At 58.5% G+C, this 15,548-nt stretch overlaps 1 protein-coding gene and 1 long non-coding RNA gene across 2 annotated transcripts; both read right to left on the bottom strand.

Annotated features, from left to right (window-relative positions):
* Positions 1–10,785: 10,785 nt before the first annotated feature.
* Positions 10,786–11,799, bottom strand: LOC135406215 (uncharacterized). The gene is made up of 2 exons (XR_010426232.1): positions 11,678–11,799; positions 10,786–11,567 (listed from the first exon to the last, which is right to left on the bottom strand). It is a non-coding gene; the product is annotated as an uncharacterized LOC135406215 (long non-coding RNA).
* Positions 11,800–11,872: 73 nt separating this feature from the next.
* Positions 11,873–13,120, bottom strand: LOC135406320 (PHD finger protein 7-like; the record flags this gene model as incomplete). The annotated part of the gene is made up of 4 exons (XM_064640732.1): positions 12,937–13,120; positions 12,503–12,859; positions 12,175–12,288; positions 11,873–12,041 (listed from the first exon to the last, which is right to left on the bottom strand). Coding segments are annotated over exons 1-4 (771 nt in total), but the record flags the coding sequence as incomplete, so codon positions are not given.
* Between the last annotated feature and the right edge of the window lie 2,428 nt (positions 13,121–15,548).

Genomic DNA, 15,548 nt, shown 5'->3' with positions numbered 1-15,548 from the left:
CCCCCCATTCGCCTCCACGTTCCCTCCCGGTGGAACCATCCCTGGTTCCTTCTCCCCATCCCCCCACTCCTCCCCCTCTGTGGCTCCAGTGAACCCGGTTCCCTGGGGGGGTGGTGGTGGGCGGTGGGCAGGGGGTGGGGTTGCTTTCCCCTTGGTGTCTGTGGGTGGGGCGGGGCTGCGCCGGGGCCAGAGAGAAGGATCGGTGTCTGGTCCGTGTGGTGGGGAAGATGGTGGCACCCATGCCTGGGCGCGTGGTCGGCGACCATTCGCGCTATGGGGTGGCAAATAAACTGGGTTAACCCCCCCATCACCATTACGGGGCCCCCCGCGGTGGTGCCATGGGCTGGGATCTCGCGTCACAAGCCCCGTCCCTTCCCGCTGACCTGCATCCCTTGGGCTCCCGGTTCCTGACCCAGTACTTAAATCACGAACGGCTCCTCTCCCTCCCCCCTCTATGTCCCCTGAGTTTCTGTTCCTGCGTTGCAAGTTTGGTAATTGCTTGTGTGTGTGTCTTGGTTCAGAATATGGTAAGATTTTAGCAGTAAAGTTAATGTTTCAATGTCTCTGTGAGGTTGCTATGGAAACGAAGCATCTTATGTTCCCTTAGCTCCAGGCAGGTGCCGGAGCACATGGCTGGGAGTTCCTTTGTGTAGCACTTTCAGTTCCGACTTGGCTGTTCGCCTGCCGGCTTTTTTTTCTTCTGGCGTGTCTGCGAGGTTCGGGGTCGGAATCAGGGCCGTCCTCTCCGGCCGCTTCGATCTGTCGGCTTTTTCTTTCTTCTTTCTTCCTCTCGTTCCTGTGCACTTTTCCTAATATTTGGGAGCTCCTAAACTAACTTTCCGTTTCTCAGACGTCACTGAGACAACGGGTTATAGACATCTTGGTTTTTTGTGGTGAAAGATTCCCGAGTCAAAATAATAGACTCGATAACCGGAATCTACCACGAGTTTCCTGGTTCAGGATAATCTAAACTGACTTAATATAAGTTAAAAGAGTCCCAAGTTCGGGTGCGCCGTGTGTAGGAGACACAAATGTCCTTATATAATAAGGAAAAACACCTCCTCGTGTGATGGTGAACAAAGAGAGTTTATTTCAAATTCGGCGCGGTTTTATCCTTTAACACCCTGTGACTCCTTTAACCAATGAGGTTACCTGTGTCGGCGCATGCTCCCTTGGGCTTCTCTGCCCCGGCACGTACCCTGTGCCCTGGACATGCCTCCCACACCCTGGTTCCCCCCAGTGTGTCCCAGTATCCCCCAGTAATCCCCCAGTGCCCTGCAAAGCCCCCCAACTATCCCCAAGGTGTCCCCAGATGCCCTTGGCCTTTCTGTGAGCATGTGGGGGGGAAGTTTCTGGGGTCAGAGGCTCTGGGGGGGCTCCTGGGATGAGATGGAGGGTTGGGGACATCAGGGATGGAGCTTGGGGCCAGTGGAATTGGAGGTGTCAAGGGGGGAATAATGGCAATGGGGAGGCCCTGGGGACACTGGAGACACCAGGGTTGTCTTGGAGTGTCAAGAGGGGAATTAGGGACACCAAGAGGGTCTTGGGGACACCAGGGGGGTTTCAGGATTCACCTGCTCGTGGTGCAGCCCCTCCTCTCCCCCCCAGGCCCCTTTAACCCCCCCCAAATGTCCCCTAACCCCCATTTTCCCTTTAATCCCCTCCCCACACATATCCCTTTGACCCCCCAGAGCCCCCAAGACCTCTTTTAACTTCCCTAAATGCAATCAAAGCCCCCCTAGCCCCCCTTAAATCCCCATCCCACCCCTGCAGATCCCCCCAAATCTCCCGCAGCCCCCCCCTCAAATCCCTTCCAACCCCTCCAAGAGGGATCGCCCGGCACCCTGGGACAGGAACACAGTGGGCTGTACTGGGGGCACTGGGCTGTACTGGGAGGGCACTGAGGGGGGCTCAGGTGTCCCATGACAACATGGCCCAGCTCCAGGAGAGATCTGGGGAGCAGTGAGGAGCTACTGGTCTGTCCTGGTCTGTACTGGTCTGTCCAGGTTTGTACCCCCAATCCCCAAAGCCCCTCCCCAGCTCCCCCAGGACCCTCCCGCACCCCAAAGCCTCCAGGCCCCCCCAGGCCCAACTTGGTCCTGCTGCCCCTTGAGCATCTGCAGCTGCTGCAGAACCAGGCATTTCATCAGCAAATGTGCAGCTGACACCAAGCTGGGGGTGTGTTGATGTGCTGGAAGGCAGGAGGGCTCTGCAGAGGGACCTGGCCAAGCTGGATCCATGGGCTGATTGCAAGGGGATGAGGGTCAAGCAGGCCAAGGGCCGGGTCCTGCCCTTTGGCCACAAGAAGCCCCGTCAGCCCCCCGGGCTGGGGCCAGAGTGGCTGGAGAGCAGGCAGGCAGAAAGGGAGCTGGGAGTGGGGATGGACAGGAAGCTGAAGAGGAGGCAGAGTGTGGCCAGGTGGCCAAGAGGGCCAATGGATGGTGGCCTGGCTGAGGAAGAGTGTGGCAGCAGGAGCAGGGAAGAGATTGTTGGGCTGGAGTGAGGGCTGGTGAGGCCACCCCTGGAGTGCTGTGTCCAGCTCTGGGCCCCTGAGTTGAGGAAGGCCCTGGAGGGGCTGGAGCAGGTGCAGAGAAGAGCAGCGAGGCTGGGGAAGGGAGTGGAGCACAAGTGGTGTGAGGAGAGGCTAAGGGAGCTGGGGGTGTTGAGGCTGGAGAAGAGGAGGCTCAGGGGAGACCTCCTGACTCTCTGCAAGTCCCTGCCAGGAGGGTGTAGCCAGGTGGGGTTGGGGCTGTTCTGCCAGGAAGCAGCAGTAGGACAAGAGGGCTGGGTCTGGAGCTGTGCCAGGGGAGGTTTAGGTTGGATATTGGGAAGGAATTTTTTCCCAAGAGAGTAATCAGGCCTTGGAATGGGCTGGGCAGGGAGGGAGTGGAGTCCCTGTCCCTGGAGGTGTCCCTGGAGTTATTTTTTAGCATCAACATTCCATGGCATCATAACCCTAAATAATTTCATTTCTATCAATAGATCTGATTTGCCATCATTAAAACCTGGGGGACAAAAGTGGTTCAGTCACACCTCTGTAATTCCTCTAAATATAAAATGTTGACAAGATTCAAGGCTGAGATTGGATCCAGCAGCCTCCAGCACCCCACAGGAAGTTGGGACCTCAGGGGAACCACTCCCTTTCCCAAAACCTGGTTTCCAAAGACCCCCATGGGACTGCCGGACCCACCAGACCACCCCTCCTTTTCCACCCTTCTCCCTGTTCCTCCTGCTTTTCCGTGGTCCCCTCAATCCCCAGCCCAACCAGGATCACTTTTGGGGTCCCAACCCCCACTTTTTGCCCTCCTTCCCACCCCTTCCACATCATCCCCCCACTCCCCAGCCCCCTCATGCTCAGTTTGGGGGTCCCACCCTCCCCTTTTCCCCACTCTTCTGACCTCTCCCACCCATTCCCCATCACCCCCCAAACTTCAGTGCCCCTCCCACTCCACTTTTGGGGGGTCCCACTCCCCTCCCACTCAGTTTGGGGTCCCACCACCCCTTTATCCCCTCTGACCCCCCTTATCCCACCAACCACCCCCCTCCCACCCCCCACTCACCCGAGAGCTCCTCGCCCGCAGCCGGGGGGGCTCCCAGCACCACCAGTGCCCAGAGAAGTCCCCCAGAAAAGGGGTTGGGGGGGTCCTGGGTGGGCTTTGAGTGTGTTTGGGGGTCCTTGAAGGGCTTTGGGAAAGTGTAGGGGGGTTCCCAGCACGTTTTGGGGTGAGCTGGGTGCTTTATTGAGGGGCAGGTGCCCTCCCAAAGCCCCCCCAGAGCGAGTTGACATTGGGGGAACACAGAGGGGTCCCCATTCCCGATCCATCCCGGGGCCGGTTCTGCTCCCCCCAAACTCAGCTCCAATCCTTGGGATTCCTTCAAACCCCTCCCCCACTGTCTCCCAGATCTGTCACTGGAGAAAACTGGGAAGCTTTCCTGGGATCACTGGGAGCAACCAGGTGGAGGCAGAGTGACAGCAGGGACAGGGGGGACACACGACCCCCCCAAAAACCTCACGGGGACGGGGAGGGGTCCAGGCTAAGCCTGAGGCCCTGGGGAGGGGCTGCGGCCGCCGCCGGCTCAGGAGCTCTGTGGGGAGAGAAAAGGGGGTGACACCGGGGTGGGGGGTCCCCGGGGGGGCACAGACGCTCTGGGGGGACACACGACCCCCTGGGACCCCCCTCACCTTCTGGCACAGGTAGAAGCCGAGCTCCCAGCGCCAGGGAGACGAAGCCCAAGAGGAAGCCCCGGCCCCTCCTTCGCAGCAATTCCTCAGGCTGATGGAGCCCGGCAGGGCCGGGGCCGCCGGCGGTGTCCGATCCCGGCAGGAAGCGGGGAGGGCCCGGCGGGGTCTGATAGAAATAAATCAAGGCAGAGCTCTCTCTTTCTTTTCCCCCCTGGGCAGTGACCATCAAGAGCTGTCCCTGCTTCACGGCAGAAGCTGCACACACTTCAACAAAGTCTGTGGAAGAATCTGCTCTGTCAAAGTTGGCCCTGGGCTTTTATGCTTCTCCAGTGATGGATCAGCAGTCACATATTCCCAGGCCAGTGAGCAGCTGATCTGTCAAACTCTGCTTCCAAAAGCAGGATGTGTGTTGGAAGGTTGGGGAACCAGGCTGGGTTTGGGCCAATTCAACACTAAACCAACCCCTTGGCACCAGCAGTAACTCCCCACAGAGAGCTGGCAGTGCTTGCATTCTCTGACGGGATTCTTTTCCAGGTAGAACATCCTGCTACAAGGGGTCTGTTACCACCCGTCCCAGACGGGGGGGGGTAACCCAGGTTCTTATTAATAAATCCCTTGGGGTGGATTAGAGTGAAACGACACTGAATAATCGGTGTTTGAAAACATATATATGTAGGGTTTATTTTAGAACAGTGTTGTTTCAAAGGTAAACAGGTATGTTGCCATTTTGGGTGTTATCATCTCTATCTCTCATCTACAGCAACATGGCATAGAGAGAACCTTTAGGGAAAATGCATAAGGGAAAGGCAGGATAAGGGTAAGGGAGAGTAAGGGAAAGCAAAGCTGAGAGTGGAAAGCTGTCTATAGTCACTGCCCACGGGGTCCAGAGATGGAACTTGGCAGTTGCAGCTCCAATGTCTGTCAGTTGAAGTGGTGGCCTTGACCCGTTTGGGGTGGGGGAGGGAAGCCCCCACACTCCAAGAAGTTATGAGTTATTATATCCATGGACAGTGTTCTGGGCCGTGCCTCGAGCCTCCAAGGTCTGCTGGGCCTGCACAGAGTTCCCGTGAGGGGCCTGGGAAACACGGCTCTTCTCGCCTTTTCAGGGCTTGACACCTTCAGCAGCACTGGCAGGGGGGATGGGTCCAGCTGCCTCTTCCCAGCCTGCAGAAGTGCCCTGGCAATCCCAGAATGCATAAATCATTGTGGCAGTTTGCGACCCTCACAAATCCAATTTCCAAGTCCAAGCCCCCCCCCCCCCCCGTTTGTTTCAGTGTGAGAGGGTTTTCAGACAAAACACAGCTCGGTATGGGGGGAAGGGAATTCTATTACAGTTTATTACTTACACAAATAAATACTATAATACATTCTATACACAATTCTAACTATCTCTCCTATGATAGAGCAATATATTTACATTAGATCAAATCCCTCCTTTCCCTCCAATAAAAGTTCAGAAGGGAAGAAGAAAAGATCCTTTCCACTTTCAGGGCAGCAGTGTCTCTCCTCTTCAAGGCAGCAGTCGTAGCTGGATTTGTCAGAGCTGGAAAATCTCTTTCTCTCTCCATTACAACACAGGGGTCTTCTCTCACCCCTCGGCCCTTCGTCTCCAGCCCAAGGTCTCTCTCCCGTGGACTGCGAAAGCAGGGACAAGACTCGCCTCTCCACAGTCATATCACGGGGTACTGGGCACCCCTGACAGTCCCTTCCTCAGGGGATTCAAGTTCCTCCTGAGTCAGAACATTTAGGGCTTTCAGTTCAGTTTTGGCCCCCAGCGTTCTAGCAGAGCTCCTTTGCTCCGTCTCAAACTGTCAGCATGGCGAAGGGGGGCAGGAAGGCCCCTTCCCCCCTCCACATTCCTCCTGGCTGTCCTGGTCCAGCTCCAGGACATCTCTGAGCTTCTCAGCTTCTTTCTCTCTCTCTCTCTCTCTCTCTAGTTGCTGCTGCATTTCAGGACTCCCTTCAAGTGGAAGCCCACCCCCTCCTTCCAAAAGGGGTCTTAAAGGGTTTGGAGAAATAAAGCCAGGCTCACCCCAAACAGTCTCTGCTGAGCCTGGTGCTCTGTCTCTCTGTCGGGCATCTGTGTCTCTCAGCTTGGCTCTGTGCCACCTCGCTCCTGCTGACTGTCTTCTTGGCTCTCAGCCACAGCTCTCTGTTCGGTGCTGTCTCTGCCGCCGCTCCTGCTGCCCACTCACAGTGGAGAAAAACTCCCTCGGCTCTTGGCCGCAGTACTGGGCCCAGTTTAACACTGTTCCGAGTTTCTACAGCCCCAGCCGGGGGCCTGGGGGGTCTTGGCCCCCAGTGGGGCTCCCTGGCCCCCTCTCTCCTCGTGGTCTCAGCCCGTGGCTGCCGCTCTTCTCTCGGCTACGTAATCTCTTCTTTTCCAGCCTGTTGTGATATGTTTAATTTTGCAGGGGTGCTGATTGGGTCAACACCAAGAACACCACCTCCTGGGGTTAACCACTTTCCAACTTCAGGGGAAAGCCCTTTTTAACCCAGGACAGTCATGAACCATTTCAGTCTCTGACACTCCTCACCTTGGCCAGTCAGTTCCTGGGAACAGCCCTGGCAGTGCAGCCCCTAAGGGCACACGATGTGCTGCTGTGCTGGAGAGGACCCTCCTCAGCCTGGGCAGCAGGGCTGGAGGGGGGGGATTCCCTGCCCCTCCCCAGCTGGGCCCTTCCTGCCCACCAGCTCCTGCTCCAAAGGGCTCCCACACACCCTGGGGCACTTGTCCCACTTGGGCCCTTGAGCTGCCCCAGGGCATCTCTGGGCAGTGGCCAGCTCTGGGACTGCTCTGGCAAGTCATGGCCTGAAGCCACGAGTGTGGAATTTAGGAGAGAGTTGAAATCTCTGCAGAACAGAACTCTTGGTAACTGCTGAAGGCTTCATGAACAGCACTGCCACACCTTTTCTTTTTTTTTAAATTCAACAATTTTCTGTAGGCGAACCCCAGGACTAGGAGGCTTGGAAAGAGCAGCTTTAGACGTGGGCCCGCTGCAGGGGCGACTTCTGGGATCGAGCAAAGTAGAAAAACAACGGCTACTCGAGTTATTTATTGTAGGGGTTGCCCCCCCGAGCTGTGTATTTTTCCTGACCCATGGGGGCCCCGGGGGTCCTGGCCATGATGACTGGGTGGTTTCTGCTGCGGGGCCTGGGGTGCACTTGAGGGCCTCAGGAGGTTTTGTGTGTGATCATGAGGAAGCTTTTCTTGATGGAAATGGTTGTCAGGCATTGGAAGGGGCTGCCCGGAGAGGTGGTGGAATCCCCATCCCTGGAGGTATCCAAGACAAGACTGGACATGGCACTCCCTCAGTGCTCTGCTCCAGTTGACAAGGTGGGGATGGGCGCAAGTTTGGACTCGATGATTTTGCAGATCTTTGCCAACCTCAATGGTTCTGTGATTGTATGATCTGGCCTGAAGACAGCTGCAGGGTAGGTGGAGGAGTCCTGTGGTGGGTCTGTGGCCAAGAGGCCTCTCCTGGCTGCAGAAGAGCAAACTGTGGGCTTTTGTGTCCCTCGAGGGCCAAGGGAGGGCTCGTGAGGCTCCAAGGAAGGGTGCGAGGAGGGGGATGGAGGGGTACTGTGGGGACCAGGGGACAAACTGTGGCCTCTGGAGCACATCCAAAGGTGCCTTAGGGTGCTGAGAGGGCAAATGGCCCAGGCTGAGGCAGCCCCAGCACAAGAGAGGGTTCAGAGAGGACTTGTGGTATGAGGAGGGCTCTAGGCCTGGAGGGCCCGGAAGGGAAAATGAACAAGTCCTGAGGGGATGGGATGGAAATTCAAAGTGGGGGGGCTCTTTGCCAAGATAGCCTTCCCCACGTCTTTCCTGGACTGCCAGTTGTCCCCATTGGCTGTCCCCAGGCAGCGCGGACGCCCACACCAGCCCCCCAGGGCAGAGCAGGGCTCTGAAGGTGTCGCGACGGAAAGCTCTAGACACCTCAATGTGAGAATCCAGGAACTTCGTTTATTGTAGATTGACAACAGCTTAATATACACTCTATAATAGGTTCATGAATATTACAGAAATTAGGCTCATTATTGGTGCTCAGTTAGGTGGTGATATCATCTTAACTGTCTTTCATTGTTTACACAGGTGGCTCGTTAAGTGTCTCTGTTTTGGTAATGCCCAGCTCCTGTTTTTCAGCCCAATTTAGAATACCCAAGGACGCTGCTGCTTTCTCACGGCCCTGCTATCTCACACTTTCTCATGGGCCTAGTCAGACTGCATCTTATACTTTAGCAGCTTATCCATAGCCTTAGCCATGTTCATATGTCCTCGCATTTCTAACCAATCCTCTACATGAAGGTGCCTGAGTGGGGTCACACTGGGCAGTGGCTCCAGGGCACCTCTGGGGCTGTCAGAGAGGGGCTGTTCCAGGGCCCTTTGGGCTTCTGGGGGCTTCTTTGCTCGGATTCTGTAGAAGAGACACAGAACTGAGGCAAGAGCAGTAGGACTACAGCTCCTGGCCCCTCAGATGGACCAATGCGGCCGCTCAGCTGGGCTGTGCCAGCAGATGAAAGCTCCCAGCATGCTGAGGAGCCTGGCCCTTCCAGCTGGATCCCTGGGGTAGTTTAGTCTAGGCCTTCCTTGGTGAATCCAAGGAATCCCCCTGGGTGCCATCCTCCCCCCTTCAGCCCTAAGCCCCCCTCAAGACTCCGCCAGCCTGGCAGGGCCACTCAGCCACCCCTGGGGCAGCTCGGGGTGCCGCACAGGGGCCTGGGGCGCGGCAAAGGCCTTGGGAGAAGGTGCTGGAAGAGCTGTTGAGTGGGGAAAAGCTCTTGCTGGTCAGTGGGAGAAAGAGAAGAGGCAACAAAAGCCATGGTTTCTCTTAAGCTTGAGCAAATGTTATGCATTTAATGTGACTGAAGGGCTCACAGGTCAGGCTCTGCGGTGTGGGGACAGAAAAGGGGTGTCCTGGGGGCACGCAGGGCTGTCTGAACATGGGGTTTCTCGGGATGTCCCGAGGAGACACGAGAGCAAAGTGGGGCCTGGAGACACCCTGAGGGCAGCTGGGCGCCCAGGGCTGAGGCAGGCCTGTGTCCCCAGGGACACCCTGCCTGTTCCTGCCTGCGTGGTGGCTCCCTGGGACCCGTTGCTGGGGGTAGGTGCACTCCTGTCCTGTCCGGTCGCCGTCCTGACGGACACTGGCCCACCGTGGGCCACTCTGGCCAAGATCTTGGAGGACTTTACCAACCTGCTGCAGTAGACAGTGCTTCCGCTGCTCTGCAGAAGGCCCCCACACCCCAACCCATGGCTGTGAGTGACCACTAAAGGCCCTGGTCCCCTCCCGCCAGCCCTGCAGGCTCTACCGGCCCCTCACGGCTCTGTTTGCTCCTGCAGTCGTCCTCCAGGAAGGCTGAGTCAGAGGAGTTGGCTGACGAGCCTGACATCGAGAGCCATCAGGGCTGTCCAAATGTGGGGATGTCCAGGCTACTGCTGGAAGGGCTCGCCGGGCTGTCGCAGAGAGCTGAGATGGTGAGCAGGGCGGTGTGAGGGGCAGCCCTGTCGGCAAATGGGGGCTGGGGCTGTGTGGAAAGCAGTGGCCTGGCCTGGCCTGGAACTCACAATGTGGGGTGACTGCTCCAAACGCCCTCCCTGCCATGGTGGGGCCTGGGGTGGCTGCCGTGGGGGGGTTTCCTGGGGTCTGGGCAGGGCGCAGGTCTGATGTCCTGTCCCACTTGGCAGGTTTTGGGAAAGGTCGATGGGAAATCTCTGGATGGTGCACGGTGCAGTTTTTGCCTCCAGGGCAGCGAAGCCCAACCTGCAGCACTCATCGCTCGCCGTCCTCCTCTCCTGCGCTCCATTGCCCAGGACCCTCCCCCGCTCGGGCCCACGATCATTTCTGTGCCCAAGTTCCGCGCCCGCACTCCCCTCAGTGCCAGAATGTTCCTGACTCTTTTCCCGGGCTCGCGGCGCTCCCTCGTGCCCAAGCGCCGCCACTCCAGCGCCGACCGCGGCCGTTCCCAAAGCGCCGGCCATGTGCGGGGAGAGCGGGAAGGCTCGGGGCGACTGAGTGTGGGGGCTGCCCTGGGCAGAGCTCCCCCTGCGATCCCAGCATGCTCCCGGCGGGCAGTTTGGAGCCAGGCAGCCATTCCTGCAGGCTCTTAGAGCAGGAAGCGATCGCTGCTGGGTCACAGCCCACAGATGTGCCTGGGGAAGAGGCTGCCCCGGTAACACCACCGTGCACGGGCAGTGGGGGCCGCCCTGAGGGGAACCCCACCATGGCACCGCCGGGGCCGCCCCGCAGAGCTGGGCTGCGGCTGCCCACACCTGAGGAGAACCCCGCCATGGCACTGCCGGGGCGCTCCTGCCCCCGGGCCGCCGGCAGCAGGGACAGGACGGGGCTGCCAACACCCCGGCAGTGCTTCCCTGCCTTCAGTGCATCAAGGCGGTGGCACCGCTGGATTGCAAAACATTCCAAACATCTCCCTTGCAACACCAAGGGGAAACCATAGAATAGGAAGGAAAGGAAAGCTGTGCCAAAAGCCAAGGGGGATGAAAGGGAAACCTGAACAAGATACTACTAAGCCTTGGTCTTTGCAATAGCCTCCAATGTGTCAGGTGAAACTTTACAATGAAAATACTAAACGCTACAACATCAAAAGTGCCACTTGCATAATTTTGCAAATACATAAAAATATTTTAAAAAGCAGTCCTATACATTTATTGAAGGGATTTGATAAAGGGATTTGATACGTTGCTGACAGAACCAGTTTCACGTGTGGGATGTCCTTCGTGCTTCCTGGCTGGGGGTGCATCTCCCAGCACTTGGGGCTGCCACACGGCTCCTGTCACGGCAACTTCTAGATTGGCTGCATTCATCTGGGGTCCGACGTTGCTGGCGGGACTGGTTTCGCCTTTGGGGTGTCCTCGATGCTTCTGGCCGCTGTTGCACCTCCCAGCCCTTGGTGATCTCACGCGGCTCCTGTCACGATGACTTCTGGACTGGCTCTGTGTATTGGGGGTCTGATATTGCTGCCAGAAGTGCTTTTGCTTGCAGGATGTCCCTGTTTGTGTCTGCCTGGGCCTGCGTCTCCCAGGACTTGGTGCTGGCTCATGGCTCCTGTCATGGGGACTTTGGGACCAGCTCTGTGGATTTGGGGTCTGACACTCCTGGTGGGCGTGGTTTTGCCTTCGGGATGTCCTCGCTGCTGTGTCTCCCTTGGGTTTTGCCTCTCAGAACTCGATGTGACTCGCAGTTACTGTCATGGGGAGTCCAGGACCGGCCATATGGAATGGGGTCCGACGTTGCTGGCACGAGCAGTTTTGTGTCAGGTCAGGCCCAGGACTGCTGGAGCAGGTGCTGTCCTCAGGTTCTGAGGAGCTGCTGTGGGATGAGTCTGATGTCACCTGGTTCTCAGTGCTGGGGCTGCTCATCTCCTGTGAGGGAGATTGCAGAGACTGCTCCGATGTTGCCTGTTGGGTGGTGCTGGGGTTGCTGGTCTCTGGTGCTGGAGAACTCGGAGACATCCCTGATGGCACCTGGTTACCAGTGCTGGGGCTGATGGTCTTGGGTTCATGGGAAGGCTCCAAGCCTGACTGTGTGGACAGGCTGGGGCTGTCAAGCTCAGGCTCTTCCATGGGGGCTGTAAGGGGAAGCAGGAGGGTCAAGGCCACCCAGAGTAAGATAGGCCAGAGCAGTGCCCCCAGCCCTCCTGGAGCAGACAGGCTCTGCCAAACCCACCCAGGGCACCCGCTGCCAGGTCCAGGATCACCAGGGATGTTTGCCTCTTACCTGTGCCCAGACCAGCACAGCCATCCCATTCCCAGCTGGTTATGCTGGCCCTCAGGCCAGAGCAGGGTCTGTGGGTGCCCTCAGCAGCACAGGAGGAGCACCAGAGCAATTCCCAGGGCCTAGGGAAGCAAACGGGTTCATGGAGGTGAGGACAAAGTGTCCAAAGCATGGGAGCTTTGAAGCTGAGCTCTTTTCCTGGGTCCTTCTGCTTCAAGCCCTGCAGGGCCCTGGAGGGCAGCTTTGGCAACTTACCCCTCCTCCTCTGCCTCCTGCCTGCCTCCTGGAAAAAGGCACTCACGGGCATCACAGTGCCTGTGTCTCTCTCCTAGCTCAGTGAATACATTAATGCCCTCCCATGATGGTGGCCTGAGGAGAAAAGGGAAAACTGATGAGCTCTCTCTGCCCTGGCATCGCGCAGCTGCAGGGTGTCCCTGCCTTCCCCCTGTGCCATTTCCAGCTCCTGCGGGAAGCTGAACCCGGGACTCACGGAAAAGGGCAGGGCCAGGACTGCTGGGGCAGGCCCTGGAACAGCACAGCGCTTGCACCCCCTGTGTTGTGAGCCAGGCAGAAGGACACCAACCTGAAGGGGATTCGGATCCCCATGGTGACCATATCCCTGAGAAAAGTGTGCCTGTTTCTGCAGATGGGGCACTGGAGGGATAAAAATCCAGAGCGCAGAGCCTGTCCCTGCAGGAGAAACACAAGCAGCCAGAGTGAACCCCTGGTGCTGCTGAGCCCCTGCTGTGCCCCCCGGGGCGACAGAACCACTCCTACTTGGCTGCAGTCCCTGTGGAACCAGGCGGTCATGCAGGCCGGGCACACCAGGGTGTTGAAGGTCTTTCTGTCCTCCACAGGCTCCAAGCAGATGAGGCATTGGGTGCCCGGCTCTGGAGTCGCCTCCACTGCCTGCTGTGGGCTGTGTGCGGGGCAGAAGGCCCTGGGGGGAAAAGGGGTGGGTGAGGTGAGAAGTGCTGGGCCCTTCCCTGGTGGTGGGGAGGAGGGCACAGGAGGTACCTGTACGGTGGCATGAACTGGGTGACACAGGGCAGGTGGAAGCTCAGGTCACAGTCTGTTTGACAGCAGGCGATGGTGGCCCCACTCTGGCCACAGATGCAGCAGCTCTGGAAAGAGCAGAGCAGCCCCATCAGCAGCAGCCTCAGGGCCTCCTCCTTGTCCCAGAGCTGGTTGGAAGGGCTGGGCTTTCCTGCTTGCGGTCTGGGCTGAGCTCCAGCAAACCTCGCCTGGCCCAAATCTCCCTGCTCTTGTCAAGCTCTCACCTGCTGTGCCGCCCAGGAGACTATATCTGGGATATCCCTTGGGAGAAAAGCCCTGAGTCCTCCTCAGTGAGCCGGGTGGTGATGAAGGTGGCTGGTAAAAATCTGCAAGAAAAATGACACTTATCAGGAGAGAGTGGCAGGGACTGCCTGTCAAAAAATGGAGTAACTCACCCGGCAGAACTCGTGGGCCCAGAGCCCATTTATCTGAAGGTTTTCTCCGCAGATGTCCAGGTCAGCCTCTGATCGCTGACACAGCAGGCATGCTGGAGGGAGAGAGACAATGGCCCTGGGCATGGCACCTGTGCTGCCCACCCTGACAGCCCCTCTGCCAGGCTGCGGGAGGGGCACTTTGCCCTCACCTGGCTCTATCCATCTGGGGGCCTCGTCCTCTCTGTCCGACACGGGACACGTCAGTGGTGGGTCCCTGTCTCGCCGTCCCACCGGGGAGTGGAGCTCCCAGCACTGGGTGCTCTAACACGGCTCTTGTCACGGTGACTTCTGGATGTGCTGGATGAACTGGGGGTCCAAGGCTGCTGGCGGGAGTGGTGTTGCCTTTGGGAAGTCCTGGCCGCTGTCTCCTTTGGATTTCGCCTCCCAGCACTCGGTGCTGGCGTGCACTTGCTGTCATGGGGACTTCTGGACCGGCCGGATGGATTTGGGGTCTGACGTTGCAGGCGGGAGTGGTTTCGCCTGCGGGATGTCCCTGAGTGTCTCTGCCTGGGCCTGCGCCTCCCAGGACTTGGTGCTGGCACATGGGTCCTGTCCTGGGGACTTCTGGACCAAAGGTGTGGAATTTGGGCCCGACGTTGCCGGCGGGAGTGGTTTTGCCGGCGGTCAGGCCCCCGACTGCTGGAGCAGCTGCTGTCCTCAGTTTCTGGGAAGCTTTTCTGGGATGACCCCGATGTTACCTGACTGTCAGGGCTGGAGCTGCTCGTCTCCTGTGAGGGGGATTCCAGAGTCTCCTCTGATGTTGCCTGTTGGGTGTTATGGAGGTTGCTGGTCTCTGGTGCGGAAGATCCAGGAGATGGCAGCTGGGCGCTGGGGCTGGGGCTGACGGTCTCCAGTGCTGGAGAACTGGGAGACAGCCCTGGTAGCGCCAGGCTGCCTGTGTTGGGGCTGATGGTCTCACGTTCCCTGGAGCTGTCAGAAGGCTCCAGTCCTGACAGTCAGGCCATGCTGGGGCCAGCAAGCTCTGAGTCATCTCAGGAGGCTGTGAGGGGAAGCAGGAATGTCAAGGCCACCCCAGGCCCAGCCAGGATAGGCCAGAGCAGTGCGGCTCTGCCAAACCCACCCTGGGCACCCACTGCCAGGCCCAGGGGCACCAGGCCCAGGGTTACCAGGTGCTTTGCTTCTTACCTGGCTCCCTCCCTTTGGGGGCCTCCTCCTCACTGTCTGGCATGGGACATGTCAGTGGTGGGTCCCTGTCTCACCGTCTGAGCGGTGAGTGGGGCTCCCAGCACTGGGTGCTCTAACACGGTTTCTGTAATGGCGACTTCTGGATGTGCTGGATGAATTGGGGGTCCGACGCTGCTGGCGGGAGTGGTGTTGTCTTTGGCAAGTCCTGGCTGCTGTTTCCCTTTGGTTTCGCCTCCCAGCACTCGCTGCTGGCATGCAGCTCCTGTCATGGGGACTTCCGGACTGGCCGGATGGATTTGGGGTCTGACGTTGCAGGCGGGAGCGGTTTCGCCTGCGGGATGTCCCTGATGCTTCCTGGCTGGGGGTGCGGCTCCCAGCACTTGGTGCTCTCACACAGTTTCTGTCATGGGGACTTCTGGACCGGCCGGATGGATTTGGGGTCTGATGCTGTTGGCGGGAGCGATTTTGTGTGCAGGATGTCCGCAATGTTTCCTGGATGTGGCTGCTCCTGCCAGCACTCGGTGCTCTCCCATGGCTCCTGTCATGGGGACTTCTGGACCGGCCAGATGGATTTGGGGTCTGACGTTGCAGGCGGGAGCGGTTTCGCCTGCAGGATGTCCCTGATTGTCTCTGCGTGGGCCTGCGCCTCCCAGGACTTGGTGCTGGCACATGGCTCCTGTCCAGGGGACTTCTGGACCGAAGCTGTGGATTTTGGGCCCGATGTTGCCGGCCGGAGTTGTTTTCGGAGTGGGCGCTGGTGCTGGGGCTGACGGTCTCCAGTGCTGAAGAACTGGGAGACAGCCCTGGTAGCGCCAGGCTGCCTGTGTTGGGGCTGATGGTCTCAGGTTCCCTGGAGCTGTCAGAAGGCTCCAGTCCTGACTGTCTGGCCACGCTGAAACCAGCAAGCCCCAAGTCATCTCGAGAGGCTGTGAGGGGAAGAAGGAGGGACAAGATCGTTCCAGACCTGGGACAAGATAGGCCAGAGCAGTGCGG

Source organism: Pseudopipra pipra, chromosome W (assembly GCF_036250125.1).
Source record: "Pseudopipra pipra isolate bDixPip1 chromosome W, bDixPip1.hap1, whole genome shotgun sequence".
Taxonomy (NCBI): Eukaryota; Metazoa; Chordata; class Aves; order Passeriformes; family Pipridae; genus Pseudopipra; species Pseudopipra pipra.
The sequence above is the reverse complement of the archived record's forward strand: the minus strand, read 5'-3'. Positions and strand labels throughout refer to the sequence as shown.